At 44.7% G+C, this 16,926-nt stretch overlaps 5 protein-coding genes across 5 annotated transcripts; 3 read left to right on the forward strand and 2 right to left on the reverse strand.

Annotated features, from left to right (window-relative positions):
* The first annotated feature begins 631 nt into the window (after window positions 1–631).
* LOC128272802 (ubiquitin carboxyl-terminal hydrolase 35) lies at window positions 632–3,193 on the forward strand. The gene is made up of 4 exons (XM_053010681.1): window positions 632–1,298; window positions 1,364–1,507; window positions 1,588–1,748; window positions 1,837–3,193. Exons 1-4 carry the CDS (start codon window positions 765–767, stop codon window positions 3,029–3,031), a joined length of 2,034 nt encoding a protein of 677 aa, XP_052866641.1. The 5' UTR covers window positions 632–764; the 3' UTR covers window positions 3,032–3,193.
* A 652-nt stretch (window positions 3,194–3,845) lies between these two features.
* On the forward strand, window positions 3,846–5,054 carry LOC128273831 (sterile alpha motif domain-containing protein 1). The gene is made up of 3 exons (XM_053011886.1): window positions 3,846–3,965; window positions 4,099–4,821; window positions 4,899–5,054. The coding sequence occupies exons 1-3, from the start codon at window positions 3,846–3,848 to the stop codon at window positions 5,052–5,054; spliced, it is 999 nt and encodes a 332-aa protein (XP_052867846.1).
* A 1,011-nt stretch (window positions 5,055–6,065) lies between these two features.
* LOC128273350 (uncharacterized) lies at window positions 6,066–7,358 on the forward strand. Its single transcript, XM_053011292.1, has 3 exons — window positions 6,066–6,187; window positions 6,255–6,354; window positions 6,453–7,358. Exons 2-3 carry the CDS (start codon window positions 6,294–6,296, stop codon window positions 6,599–6,601), a joined length of 210 nt encoding a protein of 69 aa, XP_052867252.1. The 5' UTR covers window positions 6,066–6,187; window positions 6,255–6,293; the 3' UTR covers window positions 6,602–7,358.
* Window positions 7,359–7,748: 390 nt separating this feature from the next.
* LOC128270592 (cytokine receptor-like) lies at window positions 7,749–12,683 on the reverse strand. The gene is made up of 8 exons (XM_053008002.1): window positions 12,614–12,683; window positions 12,381–12,535; window positions 11,373–12,292; window positions 10,497–11,242; window positions 9,170–10,344; window positions 8,920–9,084; window positions 8,714–8,831; window positions 7,749–8,645 (listed from the first exon to the last, which is right to left on the reverse strand). The coding sequence occupies exons 1-8, from the start codon at window positions 12,681–12,683 to the stop codon at window positions 8,596–8,598; spliced, it is 3,399 nt and encodes a 1,132-aa protein (XP_052863962.1). The 3' UTR covers window positions 7,749–8,595.
* A 3,308-nt stretch (window positions 12,684–15,991) lies between these two features.
* Window positions 15,992–16,823, reverse strand: LOC128273780 (uncharacterized). The gene is made up of 3 exons (XM_053011818.1): window positions 16,690–16,823; window positions 16,530–16,574; window positions 15,992–16,463 (listed from the first exon to the last, which is right to left on the reverse strand). The coding sequence occupies exons 1-3, from the start codon at window positions 16,700–16,702 to the stop codon at window positions 16,318–16,320; spliced, it is 204 nt and encodes a 67-aa protein (XP_052867778.1). The 5' UTR covers window positions 16,703–16,823; the 3' UTR covers window positions 15,992–16,317.
* Between the last annotated feature and the right edge of the window lie 103 nt (window positions 16,824–16,926).

Genomic DNA, 16,926 nt, shown 5'->3' on the forward strand with positions numbered 1-16,926 from the left:
AGCCTTCGCGACTGCAGGCGATTGCATCATATGCTGCATTCCGTTCACGCTGCCGAATCAAAACGGGCTCGATAAACACGGCTGTGGAAAATGATTCACGAATGCCCTGCTGACACTGCATGACACTTTGCCCATTCCAGCTTTTAACCGCACACTGAATAATTTTATAAAATGGGTTGGTGGTGGCCAAAATTCACATACATTATGCGAACTGTTCGCGGATAAACAATACTCCACGATTCCAATCGAAACTTTCAACTCGGCACTACAAAACGCTTCTGCGCAGATGCATCCCAAGGTTTATATACCAAGGGTTTTTGGCTACCAAGTGCTGTCGAGTAAATTGAAGAATGTTTGGATTATAAAACGCAAACGTGAATTTATTACTACATTCCATTACTGCTACATTCCATGTCCGCAATCAAAGTAGCCTGCAATGGAATAAAAAACGTTTTTCTTCACCGTGTTTTGCACTTGGTTGCACTTTGTTGCACCCGTTTTGACGTATTGGATGCACTTTTCGCATGACAAATAAGAAGAGTGAAGAAAAAAGAAAACAACACACCAAAAAAGACCTATATTTGTCAGAATACACACAACACAGAGAGAGTGATTTGTAATTAGGGAAGGAAAGGCGCATTGATTAGTTTGGTTTTTGATTTGAGTTTTGCTAGCGTAAATCGGGGGCTACGAAATTCGCTGCGCTATCTCCGGGCACGTCGCCGAGCAACCGTGAACGTTCTGCGAAAGACAAACGCCTTCGGATGGCGATCAATCAAAACACGACCGATTCGTCGTCGTTCCAAGCTGCTGGAAGCAGCGGGGCCAACGATTCCGTGGCTTCGTTGTGGAAGTTGTTGGATCATATACTGAAAAATGTTAACAATGACAATGCAAACATCCCGTACCAGACGATTTGTGACTGGATTGTGGTGCTCTTTGCGGGCGATCAGCCGATCAAGGCGTGCGAAATCAAAAGCGCTCGGAAGTTGGCGGAACAAATCATGAAACAGTTCCAGGAGCTGATCGAGCGGAAACCCTACCGTGACCTGGTAAAGGATTGTCTCGAAAAGCTGTATGATGGCGACGCGCTGACGGTGAAGAAACTACCGTCCCCGTACACTACGATCATGCTGGCCTTAATGGATCCCAAGCAGGGTGTCGCTTGGTTGCTGTCGAAAAACATGACCGACGAACATATCAGGAAAATTCTCAGTGTTTTCATGGAGTGGCTGTGCACAATGAACTTCGCCCCGAATCTGAACGAATGGGTCGTTCAAATGGTAGAGGGTTTGGTGGTAAGGCCAATTGATTGGTGCGTGACACTTGCGAACCGTTTTACACCGTTCCATTCTTCCATTAGGCGATGGGCAAATCGGACTGTGTTTTTGGCGTATGCAAGGAAAAGCTGAACCACTACAAGGACCTGTCGCGTTTTTCATACTATCAGAAGCAGCTTGGTCCAGTCATCAGATGCTTGGAACCGTACGGAAATGCGATGCAATCGGTAATGTGACGGCAATCTCGGGTTAAACGGGCAGTCCACAGTCCGGGCGAAAGTGGTTTAATGGCGTCTTTTTCCTGCAGGAGAGTGGTCGATTACGGCACGTCTACTCGGAGTCCTACGAAAGTGCACTGAATTCCGATGCTTCCTTGATGCGTCCGAATAATGCTCGCGTCGGTTTGGTCAATTTGGGTAACACGTGCTACATGAACAGCGTGGTACAAGCTCTGGCTATGACGAAGCAGTAAGTGTATCTTACTACCTACAATGACCGAACAACCTTTTCCGCCTTCGTCTACAACTTATTTTCCATACTCACTTGTTCACTTAAGGTTTTGCACGGAAATTCTATTGAAGCAGATCGATGCGCCTCCGTTTTCCGAAGTTCAGCAACTGCTCGCTCTACTGATTCATTCCCGACGACCCGAGCTTACACCGCGAGCAGTTCTCGCTTCAACGCGGCCACCCGGCTTTGCGCCTGGTTACCAGCAAGATTCATCGGAGTTTCTCAGCTATCTGCTGGACCGGCTGCACGAACAGGAGAAAAAGTTGCTACACGGTGGCGGTAATGTCGCATCCGGGACCGTGGACGCCGGAACCAAAACGTTGGTACAGAAAACGTTCGAAGGGCGGCTGTCGGTTGGGTGTCGGTGCACTGTTTGCAACAGTACCAACCACACGATCGAAGCATTTCGATCGCTCGATCTCGCCTTTCCGGACGACAGTTCGCTGACGGCAACGGGTGACGGTACACATTCCGTACAGAAACTGCTCGATTTTTACTGTTCGTCCGAGAAACTAGTTGGTGAAAACCAGTACTTTTGCGATCGCTGCCACCAGCTACGCGATTGCGATCGTTCCGTAACGGTGACGGTGCCGCCCCAGAATCTGATACTTACGATCAAACACTTCCGGTACGATCAGAATCGTCAGCTGCGCGCCAAGCTGATGAATAAGATACTGCACAACGAGAACATTTCGCTCGTCATAACGGACGGCAATGGACATCGACGGCAGCTGCACTATCGCAACTACGCCGTCGTCGTCCACTGCGGTACGAGCATGGACGCGGGACATTACTACACCTACGCGCAGGACGGTGCAGGCACGTGGTGCAAGTTCAACGACAACTACGTAACCGAGTGCTCGACGAGCGAGATGCAGAACATACCGAACCCGAACACACCCTACATTCTTTTCTATCAGCTAGTGGTTGACAACGGTAACTCCTCACAGCCGCAGACATCGGCCGCGGGAGATACCGGCCTCGATGCCGGCAGTGGCGTGTATGAAAACTTTCCCGCCCTAGACGAGCTGCCCGTCCGGCTTCAGGAGTTTGTCCGTGACGATAATCTTTCGTACCATCGCGAGGAGCAGGAGCAGCGCAACAAAAAGGCTTCCAAAATGCCGCTCCTGTTGCTCGGCAATGGTGGTAACAATCGGCGACAGTCGGATGACTACGACGATCAACCGCCAAGCTCGTGTGGTAGCAACTGGATGCCGTCATCAAACAAATTCATCTATTAATCCACACTCCTGCCAAGGTGTGATGTTTCCTTGATTTCCTTTTTCGTTTGGCAATCTGCTACCGTAGCATAACACTCGACAGTGGCGGCGCGTACTAAGTTGTTAAAATTATTAAACTGCGACAAAATATTTCAATCTCCACAGCGACTCGTTTTCACTTGCATCCGAAGATCATATTTCAGCTTTCTACACCAAAAAAAAACAATGCATGATACAGAGCGCCATTTTGAAATGAATTTCGCGGAAAAAGGCTCACTCAAATAAACGTAGCAAAAGTTATTTAGAAGGTACACTAACGCTAATAAATATGTTTTAGCTTTGTTTTCCTATACCGTTTATTCTAATCTCGTTTCTCAATCATAATTTTTCGCTACCCGCGGGATAGTTTTCAAATCGTGCTGAAGTTGTTGCGATTGGTACTAGCCCGCAAGGCGCGGGCATTGGTCCTTTTTCTGGCACTCGCAACTGTCAGTTCGCGTCAGTTCGCTCTGCCGAAGAGTTCTTCATCGGTTCGCAGTTGCCAAGCACCGATTGATTTCAAAATAGGAACAAAAGCCTTGGTTGTAAAGTTTTTCTAAAAGTTTTGCAATAAAGGTGAAATATTTTATTTCGAACCAACGAGTGCGGATTGATTTGTGTCGCGGGAAGATACGTGCTTCCTGCGGTGCGGTTTTAGTTTCGGCCAGCATGTGCATCCTTCCGGTGCATCATTCTTTGCGCTAAACTTTTGCCAGGAAAAGGAAAACGTGACCACCGTAGCCGTGTCGTGGCAAGGTTGGTCACCAAAACAATCCCCCGCTCCAGCCGTTCGTGGATGCGTGGAAGAGGCAGAAAAAACCAGCAACCGATGGGGAAAGCACCACAACAACTAGCCGTCGATCACGGGAGTAACGCGGGCGATCGTATAACCGCTCGCGTTGGGTCTCGGCCCAAGGTATGTGTTTCCCGTAATAAGCCTCCTCTTTTCTGCGACCCTTGCGACCCGCGTTTGCGTTTGTTTTCGGATGTTTATGTTTATCTACTAGCTTTTATTTTTTACGATGTGACTTTGTTTTGCCCACTTATAGAAAGCCAAAATTGTATTCGACCCGTCTGATCATCATGTGCCGCGAAAACGAAATCGCCGTGGTGAGCCCGATCCGCGAACAGTAACAACACCGAAATCGGAACCACAACGAACGACAACGCCGTCCTCCTCTTCGTCAACCGATGGCCCACAGAGTGCATCGACTAAGGGAACTGAACGGCCATCAGCTGTACAAGCAACCACTAAATATCGGCACTGTAGAATTTGTGGTAAAAACGGCCCGGGTCGTTTGCCGCGCAAGTCACACGTTTCACCATGGACGTGTCCCGGCTGCGTACACGCCAATCTTAAGGCTGGATCAGCCAACAAGCAGATACCGCGGCCACACACTTTGGGCAGACCCGTGGGAACCAAGCGAGTGAAAACTGAAGAGGACACCGTACAGCAGCACGATTTTGCCGGCTTTAGCGAAACGGAGCTCAGCAATCCCGGGTCCGATGTGACGGCCAGAGAGGCTTCCAACGTTAACATGCGCCTATTGACGTCAAACGTAAAGGTTGAACCTGACGAGGGCGACGAAACTGGTGGTGATGATGTGGGCGACGATGATGGATCTGCTTACAGTCTCAGCCCTTGCAAGCGGGAAGCAGACGAGCTGCCATCTGCAAACTGTAAGAAAGAAATAAGGTTGTGGACCTGCAACGACGTATGCAGCTACTTTGGTCAACACTGTCCAGCGTGGGGCGATTTATTTCTCGAACAGGTAACATAAATCATTCATATTCATCTGCCTGGACTTCATAACGTTGTTGCTGTGCCCGTATCGTTTCGCTTTTTTAGGAAATAGATGGCGCATCATTGCTGCTTCTGCAAAGGAGCGATGTTTTATCTAGATTTGGACTCAAGCTGGGACCAGCAATGGAACTGTATCAGCTTATCGTGGCCTTGCAAAGCGGTGATACCGAGACGGTTGATGTGCGGTTGACGTGGATATAACAAAGGCAGTGCGGCGTAATAAAGAGATCCGTTTAATATTACAAGAAGTTTTTGTTACAGTGAAAATAGATTTTCAAACAGTTTTACCATCACTTTATGCTTTCTCGATGCTTTTCGTGGAGGTGATTGGTTTTGTCAGAACGAAGTTTACCGTTTTAAACTCTGCCAAGAGCGTCCGAAAGGTTAACAGTGGTGTGGACAATCAATAGACAATTTATCCTTTTAATTTTGAGCTCAAAGTTAGGCATCGGCTGCACTTCAAAGTATACTTCAAATGTTAAAGAAAATTACAAAACATTGGTTCATCTTTGATGGAAGATTAATTAAAAAGCATGTGAGAAGCTGCTTTTTCATTGCTCTTCCACGCATTTTGATGGTTTGTTTACATTCGACCATGTCAGATACCAACATGAATTGTTTAAGATAGGATTAGAGATTTGAATTCTGTAGATTTTGTCTCTTATTGACACCATTTGATCGGTTTTGGAGAAGGAACACACCATCGATTTTAATGGTTCCTATTCCTGGTGGCATTTTATTTTAAATTTTCTATTTTTCCGACAATAGAAAGTTTGCTTGCTAACTTTGCTCGCAAAACGGTTGATGCGAGACTGCTCTCGCTGGAGATGAATCGCTCTCGTGATGAATCGCAGCTTCCTTCCACTTCCTTTCACGAGGGACAGTTTCTGCGCAGATACGCTTCCTTTTAAGATACGGAAAAAATCAGTTCGGGAAACGCTGGCGGTGGGCGAGTATACGATTGCATTTACTACAACGTCAGACGTCAGTAACATTTAACACGATTTCGACCTGCTTCCATTCTTTTTATACTGTTTGTTATTTTGTGCGTGTTCTGAAAGCCCAATTAAAAGCAATTATTTCACGACTCACCTTGAACAACCCGAAATATATTGCAAAATTGCATTCTATGCTCAGAAAACAAGTAACATGTTGTGCCGCTAATCGCTTCTGATTGGGGATCCTCTTACACAGAATGTCCATCGGCTGTTGATAAAAATCGCCCATTTTATAGTGCTGCATTATAATACAGATTCGTCGACGTTTGAGTTAAAGTTCCGTGCTGGTTGTTGAAGATAATTACATACGGATAACGTTCCGTTCTATCTGTCAAGGTAAGCGAATGGACGAGGTGCCGTTTTCTATTTCACAGAAGCGTGTTTGGTGTATTTATGCTTGTAGTTAACATAAACCAGGGGCGAACGCAAAACAACAAACAAAATGGCAGTAGGGAGAGTAGCCGGGAATATGGGGTATTCCAACACCAACTACAGGACCGGCGGTAAGTCGTTCTAGTAGCAAAAGAATCTACTCGAAGTAAACGACCCTGTGATCCCTTGATCTGATCCTGTGTACTCCCTCTCCGTTTCCTTTTCTCAGGCCGATCTTATCACGGAGGGATTAATGAAGAAATTATTTGGATTAGTATTGGGATGGCAGTAACCATTGCAATACTGATCACCCTGGCGTTGATATATCTTGCATACGAAAAGTGCCAGAAACGACGTCAGCGATACATACAGGCGTGAGACGAGGGGAAACTTGTGACTCCCAACGCTGCTAAAACGAACCCCTAAAACATTAGCATGGACTGCTTTCCCAACCAGTGCGGGATGGAGAACAATAGACGAACAAAAGCACATAGCAATTCTCAACCACCACTAATGGACCAAAATAACTAAAAAAATGCCTCTATATGGAAGCACTTAAACAAATTATAGCTAAGCTAAGAACAAGAACAAAGATAACAAGAAACCGTAGCGTGTAATAAACCCACAGAGGAATGATAAAATCAAAGGAAACTTAATGCCAAAAAACTTTTTAAAAGCTATATATTTTTTAGCTCGGAAAAACCAAAACAATACGACTCGACAAGAAGAAGCGCGTGAGGAGTTCGAAGCAGCACGCAGCACGGCACAAGAATAGGAGCGTTTGTGAAATGTAACCAGAGCTAAGGATTAGCAGTTTCAAGACAGTATTTATATGTCCGTATTACGACGAATCTTCTGCCACCAAAGGCAAAACTTATGAAACCAAATCAAAGAGTTTACTCACAATGTGTAATTATGTCTTTGTAGCACCGACTGTAGCCAGTGAAAGACAAAACCCAAAAGTAGAAAACCTTGCATGGACGTTTTATGCCCTTTATCTAACTGTTGTTAACCCACAAATCTGTTATAGTATAGTGAAACAAACTGTACCCTTGTCGTCCACTAGAACCTCGTTGAAATGCACCAACTGAAACTGACTAACGAAAGAAATAAACCATGACAGGACACACTTTTACCCGCTGTGCTCACACGAACAAAATTGTCCACCACACCGACCACTTCTACTTTCGTGGAAGAATCTTAGCTGCCATGTTTATTTTTTAATCGATGCATGTCGGCGGAGGGAAGCAAAATTGAGTTTAGGACGAATCGTTGTAAAAACCCCAATAAAGATGTGTTGTTTGTAGGTGGAAACATGATACTACTTGGTCTTTTTAATCAACTACTTGATGTGATCTTGCGCCACTAAAGTATTTCCCCTTTTTTAACTCATCTAACAATACTGTAAGGACAACTCATGAACGGCAGTGTTCACGATGCAGCGCAGGTCTTTTTCAGTCACATGTATGACTCTTTTTCTCATTTACAAACGCGTGTATACTCAACTCTCGGTATAGTGTGCAGTCTGTTTAATGTTGTTTTATTTTAATATATCATACTTCTCTGTAATAAAGTAATAAAATTAAAGGAAACAACGGCTAGAATAGCACAATATAGAAAAGGTTGCATGAAAAGGGACATCCTGGGATCTCAGGATCGTAACACTAAATCTTACACAACGTACACATAAACATCTGATTACAAATACTGGCGAGAATACTCTGTGCGAAAACTCTGCAGGTTTTTCAAAAGTGCTTGAGAATCAGTGTTTGGAGCATCAGTTCCGGGTAAATGTTATCGGGAACTCACAAATTCATACGTTCGAACAGTGGACACCGACCGACGGATCTTAGGCCGTTAAAAGTCCATCCAGTTCTACATCTGTCGTTCAATTCTTGATCCAAGAATCCGTTGCAGCACCACAAATATGGTAGATGTACAATATGTATTCATGCATGTACTATTTTACTGAACAGAATGAAAAATTTAAGCATTTACAGTTTAAAAAAAAGAAACAACTCCAAGATTCCTGAACACAAACTAGTCAACGGAGTTGTTTTTTCGTAGTACACAGATTGTCTAGTAAGCGTCTAGTAGCAAAAAATTGTTTACGAAATATGTGTGTTGTTGTGTGCAGCTTAGCTTAATGATCTAACGAAGGTAACCCCATGTCCAAGTTAACTAAAATGATATTCTTCTCTGCCACTAGTAACTTCAGTCGATGCTTGCAAGGAGTGCACGCGCTCGGGCGGTAAATGCTTGGGAACTTTCTTGGTGATGCAACTCTTGGAAACGCCCCAACTTAGAGATTCGCGCTCCCTCCTCCCTTCATATCAGTGTGTGTGTGTGCCATATGTTGTTTACGCTTTCTTCTATTTCAAGTGCTGTCCGTAGGCAGATAGCTGCTTATGGGTCACGTATCCTGTGGAAAAAGAGGTAAAGTACATTACACGCTTGACAGAGGTTATGAAATAGTACCATCAATCATACCAATCGGGGCGGCAACAATTTTCGCGTTAATGGATTTTGGTCCCCCATCCGGTGATATCATATTGACACCGCCGTTTGTCAGCGTACTCAGTTTCAGGTACCCGGACGCATTGATAGGCTGCAATGGTCGATAGCAACACATGAGTGATAAGAGCAGCAAACGCCATAAAAGCTACTTCGGAAAACGTGTTCAATCGTATACATACATTCATCGCCAAAGGGGCCGGAACATAGCCAGAGGTGACGGCTCGTGACGCCGCTGCAGATGATTTGTGTTGGCTTTCGCCCATCGTACCGATAGTATCGAACTCTGGTGGGCATTCTGTGCAATCCATTTGATTATCCAACACGTCCGAAGGTTCGACGCCAAACTAGAGTCAGGAATATAATTTAAACGATTAACGTCAAGTTGCTCGGCACGCAATCACATTTCCGCGCCGGAAGCCAAGTGCCTACCCGATGAAGGTCTTGTCGCTCGGCTTCCTGATCATAGAAACTCGTGCTATCGTCTTCGCTGCGACCACTGTTGCTGAAGTAGTCCATTGCAGACCGCTGATCTTGGGCACTAAGATCAGCAACACTTCCTCCACAGCCCGAAGAGGAAGATGACGAAAGGAGACACTGCTTCTGTTCCTTGCTGTATAAGCTTTCCTCTTTAACTAATACTCCACCAGCCGGGTGATTCGTCTGATCGGCAACAAAAATAATGTTTCCTTTAGAGCCCATAATGTCTGGTTTGCCGGACCCCGTGATATTGGTTAGCCCGTCGGGGATAATCACTTTGACTTGAAATACGTCTTTAACCTTAAAGTAGCTCAGACAAAGTACAAAAATAACACCCAGCAGCAAAATTGTGATGATCGGTGTGAGGGCATTCTGATCTTCGAGCGAGCACCAGTGGGCCAGTGGTTCTGACCATGGCCCGTACAAAAGTTGAAAGTTGCCGTGCGACTCGCCCAACGCACCATCATTCTCTGAATCGTACTGCCACAATCCGTTTCCACCACACTCGCCGTCACCGTCACCGGCAATACTACGGCCGAGAGCTGGCCACAGTTGCTGCAGTTCCAGCCATCGATCAGCACATGAGAGCCCCTCGAAATCGGTCCCACTTCCGACAACGTTAACGGCACGTACCGAAAACTCGTACTTTGAACTTTCACGGTTCTGACAAATCGCCTGCCGCAGCTGACACTCGGTCGTGCGTTGCCGGTAGACGACGGATTCCTTCGTTTTCATCTTTAGTTCGTAAAACTCAACACAGCCTCCCGATTTGATCGGTTTGTGCCAGTTGATCATCAGCTTCGAATCGCTCGAACTATTCGTGCTCGGCTGTGCGATGGCTTGCGGTTGGCCGACGAGTGTTCGCACTCGCAACGGGCCCGTTGCGTTAGAGTACCCAATCGTGAGCGCTCGTACGGTAATGTCGTACTCGCTGAAAGCATCGAGATCGTGTAGTATTTGCTCCACTTCCGTGGTTGGATCTTCCACGTTTACTCGCACCGAATGGCCGTTGTATTGGATTTCGTAGCTCATCTTGCCACTGTTCAGTTGCTCTGGCGCTAGCCAATGTAACGTGACACTGTCGTTCGTTACGGAACGAAGCGTGAGTTCACGCGGAGGTGATGGTGCTGTTTGAAACGGAGAATAAAACGAAACGGTAACGGTTAGTAGTTATTATGTCAGTATTTATGAACATCATGCATCATATTTAATAATTTTCCGTATTTCGAGCAAATTTGAACAAACCTTGACACGGTTGTATCAACGGTTCGAAACTCACCTGCTTCTCGTGTTGTGTTTACCAGAGGTTCGCTCCGTGGACCGATGTGCGTTTCTGAGTACATAGCGATCTCAATCTTGTACGTGACGTAGGGTTTTAAATTTTCCAATCGACAGTAGTATTGGCTCTTATCGGTTACATTAACGGCTCGTTCAGGCTCCTTGCAACCTAGCGTGCGCGGCGAACTGATCGGACAGTAGTAGATCATGTATCCCGTGTGCGCCACGTCACCACATTCCGTTTTCCACTTGAGATTGATGTACGTCGCAAGCATTTCCGTGATCCACAAGGTTTTCAGTTTGCCAATGTCGGTTTTGTGGGTTGCGGTACATGCCGCCCAAACCATACCGGACGACAGGTGGCCAATGTTGGCGGCCACCGCAAAGTTAAGCGTTGATCCGGCGTCGCTCAGCTCAAACGTGGTCCTACTGGCCGCGATGGTGGTGAAGTTGATCGAACCATTACAATCGTTTGGCGAGTTACTCGTCGTGTTGCACCAGAAAACCGTGTAACTTGTGATCGGCGCCGACCGCGAAGGACGTTTCCAGGAGAGTGTGAATTTGCCAGAGTCTGACAGCAGCTTGTCTATTTCGGGTTTCTCCGGGCGATGCCGTTTGCTTGGCACCAATACCTTACTGCTGCGCTCCGAGAGTCCATCGGCGTTGGCGCTACGAATCACGAAAGTGTAGTTCATGTCCTGCACATAGCGGAGATGAATCATTCCGCCGGTTGCGTTCAAGTGTTCGCTAAATTAGAGGAAACAAAAAACAAGCACAAATCATTCTCAACTATCGGAACTATCGGAATCAATTATCATTCTTTTACTTGGTTTATGACGCTCAGTACGCGCCTGGTTCTGTTACGACTCATACTTACATCACCCTTCCATCCGGGCCGAGCTTCGTGATGTTGTAGTAGAAACCATTTCGGGCATTATGTTGCCATTTGTGCAGTTCTCGCCAGTATAAAAACAAATGATCATTCGCATTCTCAAAGATACCATAGGCCACGTCGGGCGGCATGTCCGGTCGGCGGGACATGGTGTTGAAGAAACAGCTTGTGTAGTTTGACCACATATCCTCCCCTTTGACCGGAGAATCTGTGCGCATTCTGATACGCACGTCATACAACGTGTCGGCGTACGGCAAGCGTAGCAACGGTAGAGTGTACTCGAGCTGAGAACGCCTCAGTCCGTCGGTGCTTATTTCTTGCCACACACCATCGTGGAAGATCGATAGTAGCTTCACTTCGAACGTGAAATTTCGTCTGAACGAAGCATACTTGTACCAAATGCGCCAGTGTGCTACAGCGCTATCCGATGTGATGGAAGAATTGTCGATCGTACACCAGTTCGGTTCGTGCGGGACTACAACGTCAAAGTGATTGATATCAAAGCGCTGACTTAGCGTACCAAGCTTGTTCGTGGCGGTCAACGTGAAGTAATAGTGCTCGTTAACGTGCCGGTAGCCGTTACTGCTATCGATGATGCACTCTTTAAGATGCGTGTGTTCGACCGATCGCAACGCACAGGAAAAGTTCTGGATAATTGGCTCGAAGTGAAACACCAGGTCATACGTCGTCTGCACGGAGTTGGGATCGGGCGTGAAGGTGCAATTCATCTGATGACTCCACAGAGGCGCCCGGCATTGGAAGTCCTGCACCAGCTGCGGCTTGTGTCCGATGTAGACGCTGCGTATGGCAACACCTTTCGTGTCGTTCAGTTTGCAGGTGTACGCGTAATCATTCGAGGGCACCGCTCGGTCCACCGTCAGCTCGATGGTGGTCGTGTTGATGATCTGTCGGGTGGCGGCGCGTGAGAAATGAATGAATTGCAATGAGAACAACGCGCGCCACGCGTAACACAAATTGGCGAATAATACTCACCCTCACTTGTTCCCTAGGCACCGGTTCGTCTGCCCGGTAAAACATTAGATTACTGCTGTCAGATCCGCGGGCGTCACGGGAGTGCACATTGAGGGTGCACTGCAATCGAAACGATTCATTCACTTCGCGGTATATTGGCTCCTGGGGAAAGATCCCTGTGAAAGACAATCAACCAGAGGAACGAAACAACTGTCTCAGAACACAATAGTTTCAACTAATGCGCCGATACTTACAACCCAAACTCGAAACTTCGCTGAAACTGCATAACCACCATATCAATATTACCGCTAATGTTCTAGCCATGGTCGTCCTTAAATGAGAAAGTAGTTTTGTGAATTAAATATATTACAAATCGTGAAAGCTTCCTCGCAAGTGGTTTGAACAATTATGACCTCATGACAAAGATTTTGGAAAAGCCAAACTCCTATCAGAAATTTGATTAGTTGATAAAAAACGGAAAGGCATCAATTTTGTTTCTTTGTTATCTTTAGATACCAACAATCTTTTACACATTTCTAAGAATCCATTTCTACAGAAATGACGGTTACTCAAAATTTCAACGGTATTTCCGTTCAGTCGACACAATACCAATAATCAATCACGCGTATATCATTAGATTCCTTGAATCTCTTTGTCTTTTGGGTCCATTGTAGAAGTGCAAGTCAAAACCCAAGTGCTAATGAAGGAAATGATTTACATGAAAAAAAGTGTCGCAAGGAGATGGATTCTTTTGTTGGTTTACAAAACTCGGAGAGATGAATGCTTGGTTTAAATCTAAAAGTCTCGGTGTTTTACAGTTCAGATATTCCATGAAGAACGTCCTGTTAACCAAACTACCACTACCAAGCGACATTTTTAAATAACATTTGATTTAAATGTTAATAAACTGTAACAGAGTTATCAGCATGTAATTCGTTTTGGGATAATCATGTGCAAGCGCAAAGAGGAGAAATACTTACGCAATACAATTGAAACAAGTATAAACTAAGCGCTAGATCAAGTTTTAACCTTCAGAAACAGAGGCAATTGTAAACATCAAAGGAATGTAGGAAAATATATTTCAGAAATGTGTTCGCTTATCGCAGGTTAACGAGGCATGACGTAGGAACCAAGCAAACCGAGACAAGAAAAAGCCAACCAGCCGCTCGCTGTAGGATCGGTTTATCGCTTTAAAATTCTCAGAAAACGTGTACCAATTCTTTGCGCTTTGGTGCTGGGTGAGACGTTCGGGGACTGGAGGCATTCATAATACTTTTAGGACTTCGATTCTTCACGCAGCTGTGCCATACGATCCGTGCAATTGGCTTAGCCGGAACGGATACGCAAAATGCGATACATTTCCTGTGAAACATGTGTCCACGCCTAACCGTATCAAGCAACCGTTGGTGGGCAAAAAAGAAGTTTTAGGGAAAGTTATTCCACCGCTCTCTTCATGAACAAAAGAGTGCTATGCGCGACCAGCGGAATGGAAAGAAAAGAACGGAGAGTAAACATGTTTTTACGGTTCCATGTTCTTTCCAGGGAACAATCTGCACCACCTTCGCTTTAGAAAGACCAGGGAATTCCTACTGGTGTATCCTTAGTTCGTTGAAACCCATTAAAACACAAAACAGCTTTCACCACCACGAAACTACTGCATGACGATGGTTGTCGTTATCATATCTATATTAAAAAAATTAAACTTTGCCACTAAACGAAAGCGGCTGTGTTGTTTATATGTTTGATAGTTTTTTGTCGAACTAAGTAGCCGCGACTAAGCATCGCAGTCTCTCTGGTGCAGGGGGGCAGCCAGGTGCGGGGTCTTCGGTTTCCTCGAATCAAAACAAAATCAACCCAGTGCAATGCTACGCATCCACTCACACCACGTAGTGTCGAGTGTTTTTACTGTCAATCTTCGCCTGTGTAGGTACGCTTCCTAGCGTGTATTCTTATTTGATGCGGCCTTTCGTCGTGCGAATACATTCTCCGCGCTCAGCGGCACTTTCCTTCAAACACAGCCAAACCTTACCTACGAACGTTTCCTTTCAGATGTGTGAGTGCTAGCTGCGGCAAAATTCCGAGAATTTGTTTTCTTCCAATTTTCACGAATCTGGTAACGAACTTCAATGTAAATTTCCTGAACAATGGTTGAACTTAGCACATTGATCTGTTTCTACGTTGTACTTTTGCTTCTGCACGATATGTTCACTTAACGATTAATAGTTCTTTTTAAAAAATCATACAACAGGCATTTGAACACGCAACAAGTGTACAAAAAGAATTCATTGGGACATTCGTTTTCCCGTGCACATTTTGCGACCACTAAGTTTATTTATTGGCACAGCGAAACATCGGTAAAATAGCAAACGCTTCCAAGCTGAACTAAATTCACATTTTCTGCTTAAAACGCCTTGAAGCGCTATCGTTCTGAGAAACCAAAGCCATCGAAGGCGAACTCCGCGAACGACCTCTTCGTTCGACGTTCTCTCTTCTACTGCTCTGCTGTCATCTCTTGTACGGCGAAACTCTCTCTCTACTCCCATACTCTCTCCTAACACATCGGTCAATAATTCCCGAGATTAACTATGAAAACAACATTTTATCGGCAAAATTCTTTATTATTCATCAACATAATCTCCTTCAAGTGTAATACAATCATTCCAACGCTTCTCTAACTTTTCAATGCCATGTTTGTAGAACGATTTGTCTTTTGACTCAAAATGAGCCTCAGTAGCAGCGATCACCTCCTCATTCGAGCCAAATCTTTTTTCCTGGAGCATCTTTTTGAGATCCGTAAAGAGCCAGTAGTCGCTAGGGGAAAGATCCGACGAGTACGGAGGATGAGGAAGCAGTTGGAAGAATAATTCGTTGAATTTGGTCATCGTTTTGATAGAATTGTGCCATGGTGGCTTTTGTTCCATTGTGAGCAAACGCGAAACCCCTTTGAAAAAAATCTTTTTCATAGCCAATTTTTGGTGCAAAATAGTAAATGCACTACCAGTTGACCAGTTTCGACGGAGTAGAGTCCGGATAACGTTTTTCAAGCCCTTGCTGAGCTTGAACAGTGTTTTTTCCCCATTAGAAAACAATGTTTTATCAATACACGAAACTCGTTTTGGTCCATTTTTCACCATTGCAAAAGTAGCGTCACTTTTACCACTATAGCTTTCTTGGTTATGCTTCGAATTACATCACATTTTGACACACCTCATGGTACTTCCGAACGTCGGTATAAAAAAGGCGTTATCAGTGCCATCTCTACGCTAGTCTCGGGACTTATTGAACGATGTGTTACTCATACTCATACTCTCTAGCACAGAGCTGTCAATCAGGAATTGAATGTCTTCGCATTTGAAAATTTAATTCCTGAAATAAAAGCACAGAAAACACTGAAAACCTTTATTTCAATAAATATCTCAACTGATCTGAAATTACCTTTGTCGAAAATAAGCTGTTTATTAACAATAAATGTTGATAATTACAATCAAAGATCAAAGAGAGCCGCGGATGATTCCTTGGCATCGGATTGGCACTTTTAAATTTCAGAAGTTCGTGTTCAACGTACTGTTTTATTGATATACATTCCTATATATTTCACAATATACCGTTAGTCGTATTTTATAATCCTTCGCTGATTACAATTCATCCCGTTGTATATGTCTTATATGAACTATTCGAAAAAGATTTTCACAAAACACATTCCTTTGCCGTGTATAATATATAAAAGGAACCGATACACGTTATTTACTTATTGTTGGGAATAAACAGACTCTTACGTTAACATTAATGTAAACCAGGAGCCAACACAGTCTCCATGGTGATTGCTACTTTTTTGTTTCCTTATTTGTTTCGCTGGTGCTAATTAGCAAAGCACAAGACTAACGGTAAATAAACTATTATATTAAAACAAACCGCTACTAACATTAGGCCGGCACTAGCATCTGCATAGCTCACATATTTAGGCAGTAATATAGTATTCCCGCTTGTTTTTACAATTTTCGCGTGCAATGTAACACAACGCGATGCAAATGAGAATAGCGATAATTATTCCCATTCCTATGCTAACGTACATAATTTCCTCGTTGATACCTGCATAAGAACGCCCTGTAATGGGATGCAAAGGAACGAAATGATGGCATTATTCAACGAGAAAGACAATCCTTAACTCACCGTCTGAGTATCCATTGCCGTACCCAAGACGGCCGGTAACACGCCCTAAACAGATGCGAGAGGAGTAAGAGAAGAGCATAAGAATTGCATACATTTTTTAAATGCAGCCCTGAGCCACTAGCGTATGCTATTTCTTCCTTGCCATTTTAAATACTCTTACCTCCGACAGCCATATTTTGCAACGCTAGTTTTACTCAAAAAACAGGTTTTGGGAGGCGTCACACGTCTGTTTCGTCAAAAAGATAACAATAGCAAAAGCTCAATCCATAAACACTACATAACAAACGCACTACGGCTCAGCTACTGGCAAGATGAATGCTCAGCTTCGCAGCATCTCGATGTTCTGTAAATCACAGTTCTTGAGTTTGCGCATTGATGCCAAATTCAATTAGGGCAC

The sequence above is a fragment of the Anopheles cruzii genome, chromosome 3, assembly GCF_943734635.1.
Source record: "Anopheles cruzii chromosome 3, idAnoCruzAS_RS32_06, whole genome shotgun sequence".
Taxonomy (NCBI): Eukaryota; Metazoa; Arthropoda; class Insecta; order Diptera; family Culicidae; genus Anopheles; species Anopheles cruzii.

Bases quoted from the DNA above. Each gene is read 5' to 3' on its own strand.
- LOC128273350 (XM_053011292.1), top strand. From the start codon at position 6,294: ATGGCAGTAGGGAGAGTAGCCGGGAATATGGGGTATTCCAACACCAAC. The intron at 6,355-6,452 runs GTAAGTCGTTCT...TCCTTTTCTCAG, and splicing joins CACCAACTACAGGACCGGCG to GCCGATCTTATCACGGAGGG.
- LOC128270592 (XM_053008002.1), bottom strand. From the start codon at position 12,683: ATGGCTAGAACATTAGCGGTAATATTGATATGGTGGTTATGCAGTTTC. The intron at 9,085-9,169 runs GTAGGCACTTGG...TCCTGACTCTAG, and splicing joins AGCGACAAGACCTTCATCGG to TTTGGCGTCGAACCTTCGGA. The intron at 8,832-8,919 runs GTATGTATACGA...CGACCATTGCAG, and splicing joins CGGCCCCTTTGGCGATGAAT to CCTATCAATGCGTCCGGGTA.
- LOC128272802 (XM_053010681.1), top strand. From the start codon at position 765: ATGGCGATCAATCAAAACACGACCGATTCGTCGTCGTTCCAAGCTGCT. The intron at 1,299-1,363 runs GTAAGGCCAATT...TTCTTCCATTAG, and splicing joins AAATGGTAGAGGGTTTGGTG to GCGATGGGCAAATCGGACTG. The intron at 1,508-1,587 runs GTAATGTGACGG...TTTTTCCTGCAG, and splicing joins ACGGAAATGCGATGCAATCG to GAGAGTGGTCGATTACGGCA.
- LOC128273831 (XM_053011886.1), top strand. From the start codon at position 3,846: ATGCGTGGAAGAGGCAGAAAAAACCAGCAACCGATGGGGAAAGCACCA. The intron at 3,966-4,098 runs GTATGTGTTTCC...GCCCACTTATAG, and splicing joins GCGTTGGGTCTCGGCCCAAG to AAAGCCAAAATTGTATTCGA. The intron at 4,822-4,898 runs GTAACATAAATC...TCGCTTTTTTAG, and splicing joins GCGATTTATTTCTCGAACAG to GAAATAGATGGCGCATCATT.
- LOC128273780 (XM_053011818.1), bottom strand. The intron at 16,464-16,529 runs GTGAGTTAAGGA...ATCCCATTACAG, and splicing joins CGGCAATGGATACTCAGACG to GGCGTTCTTATGCAGGTATC.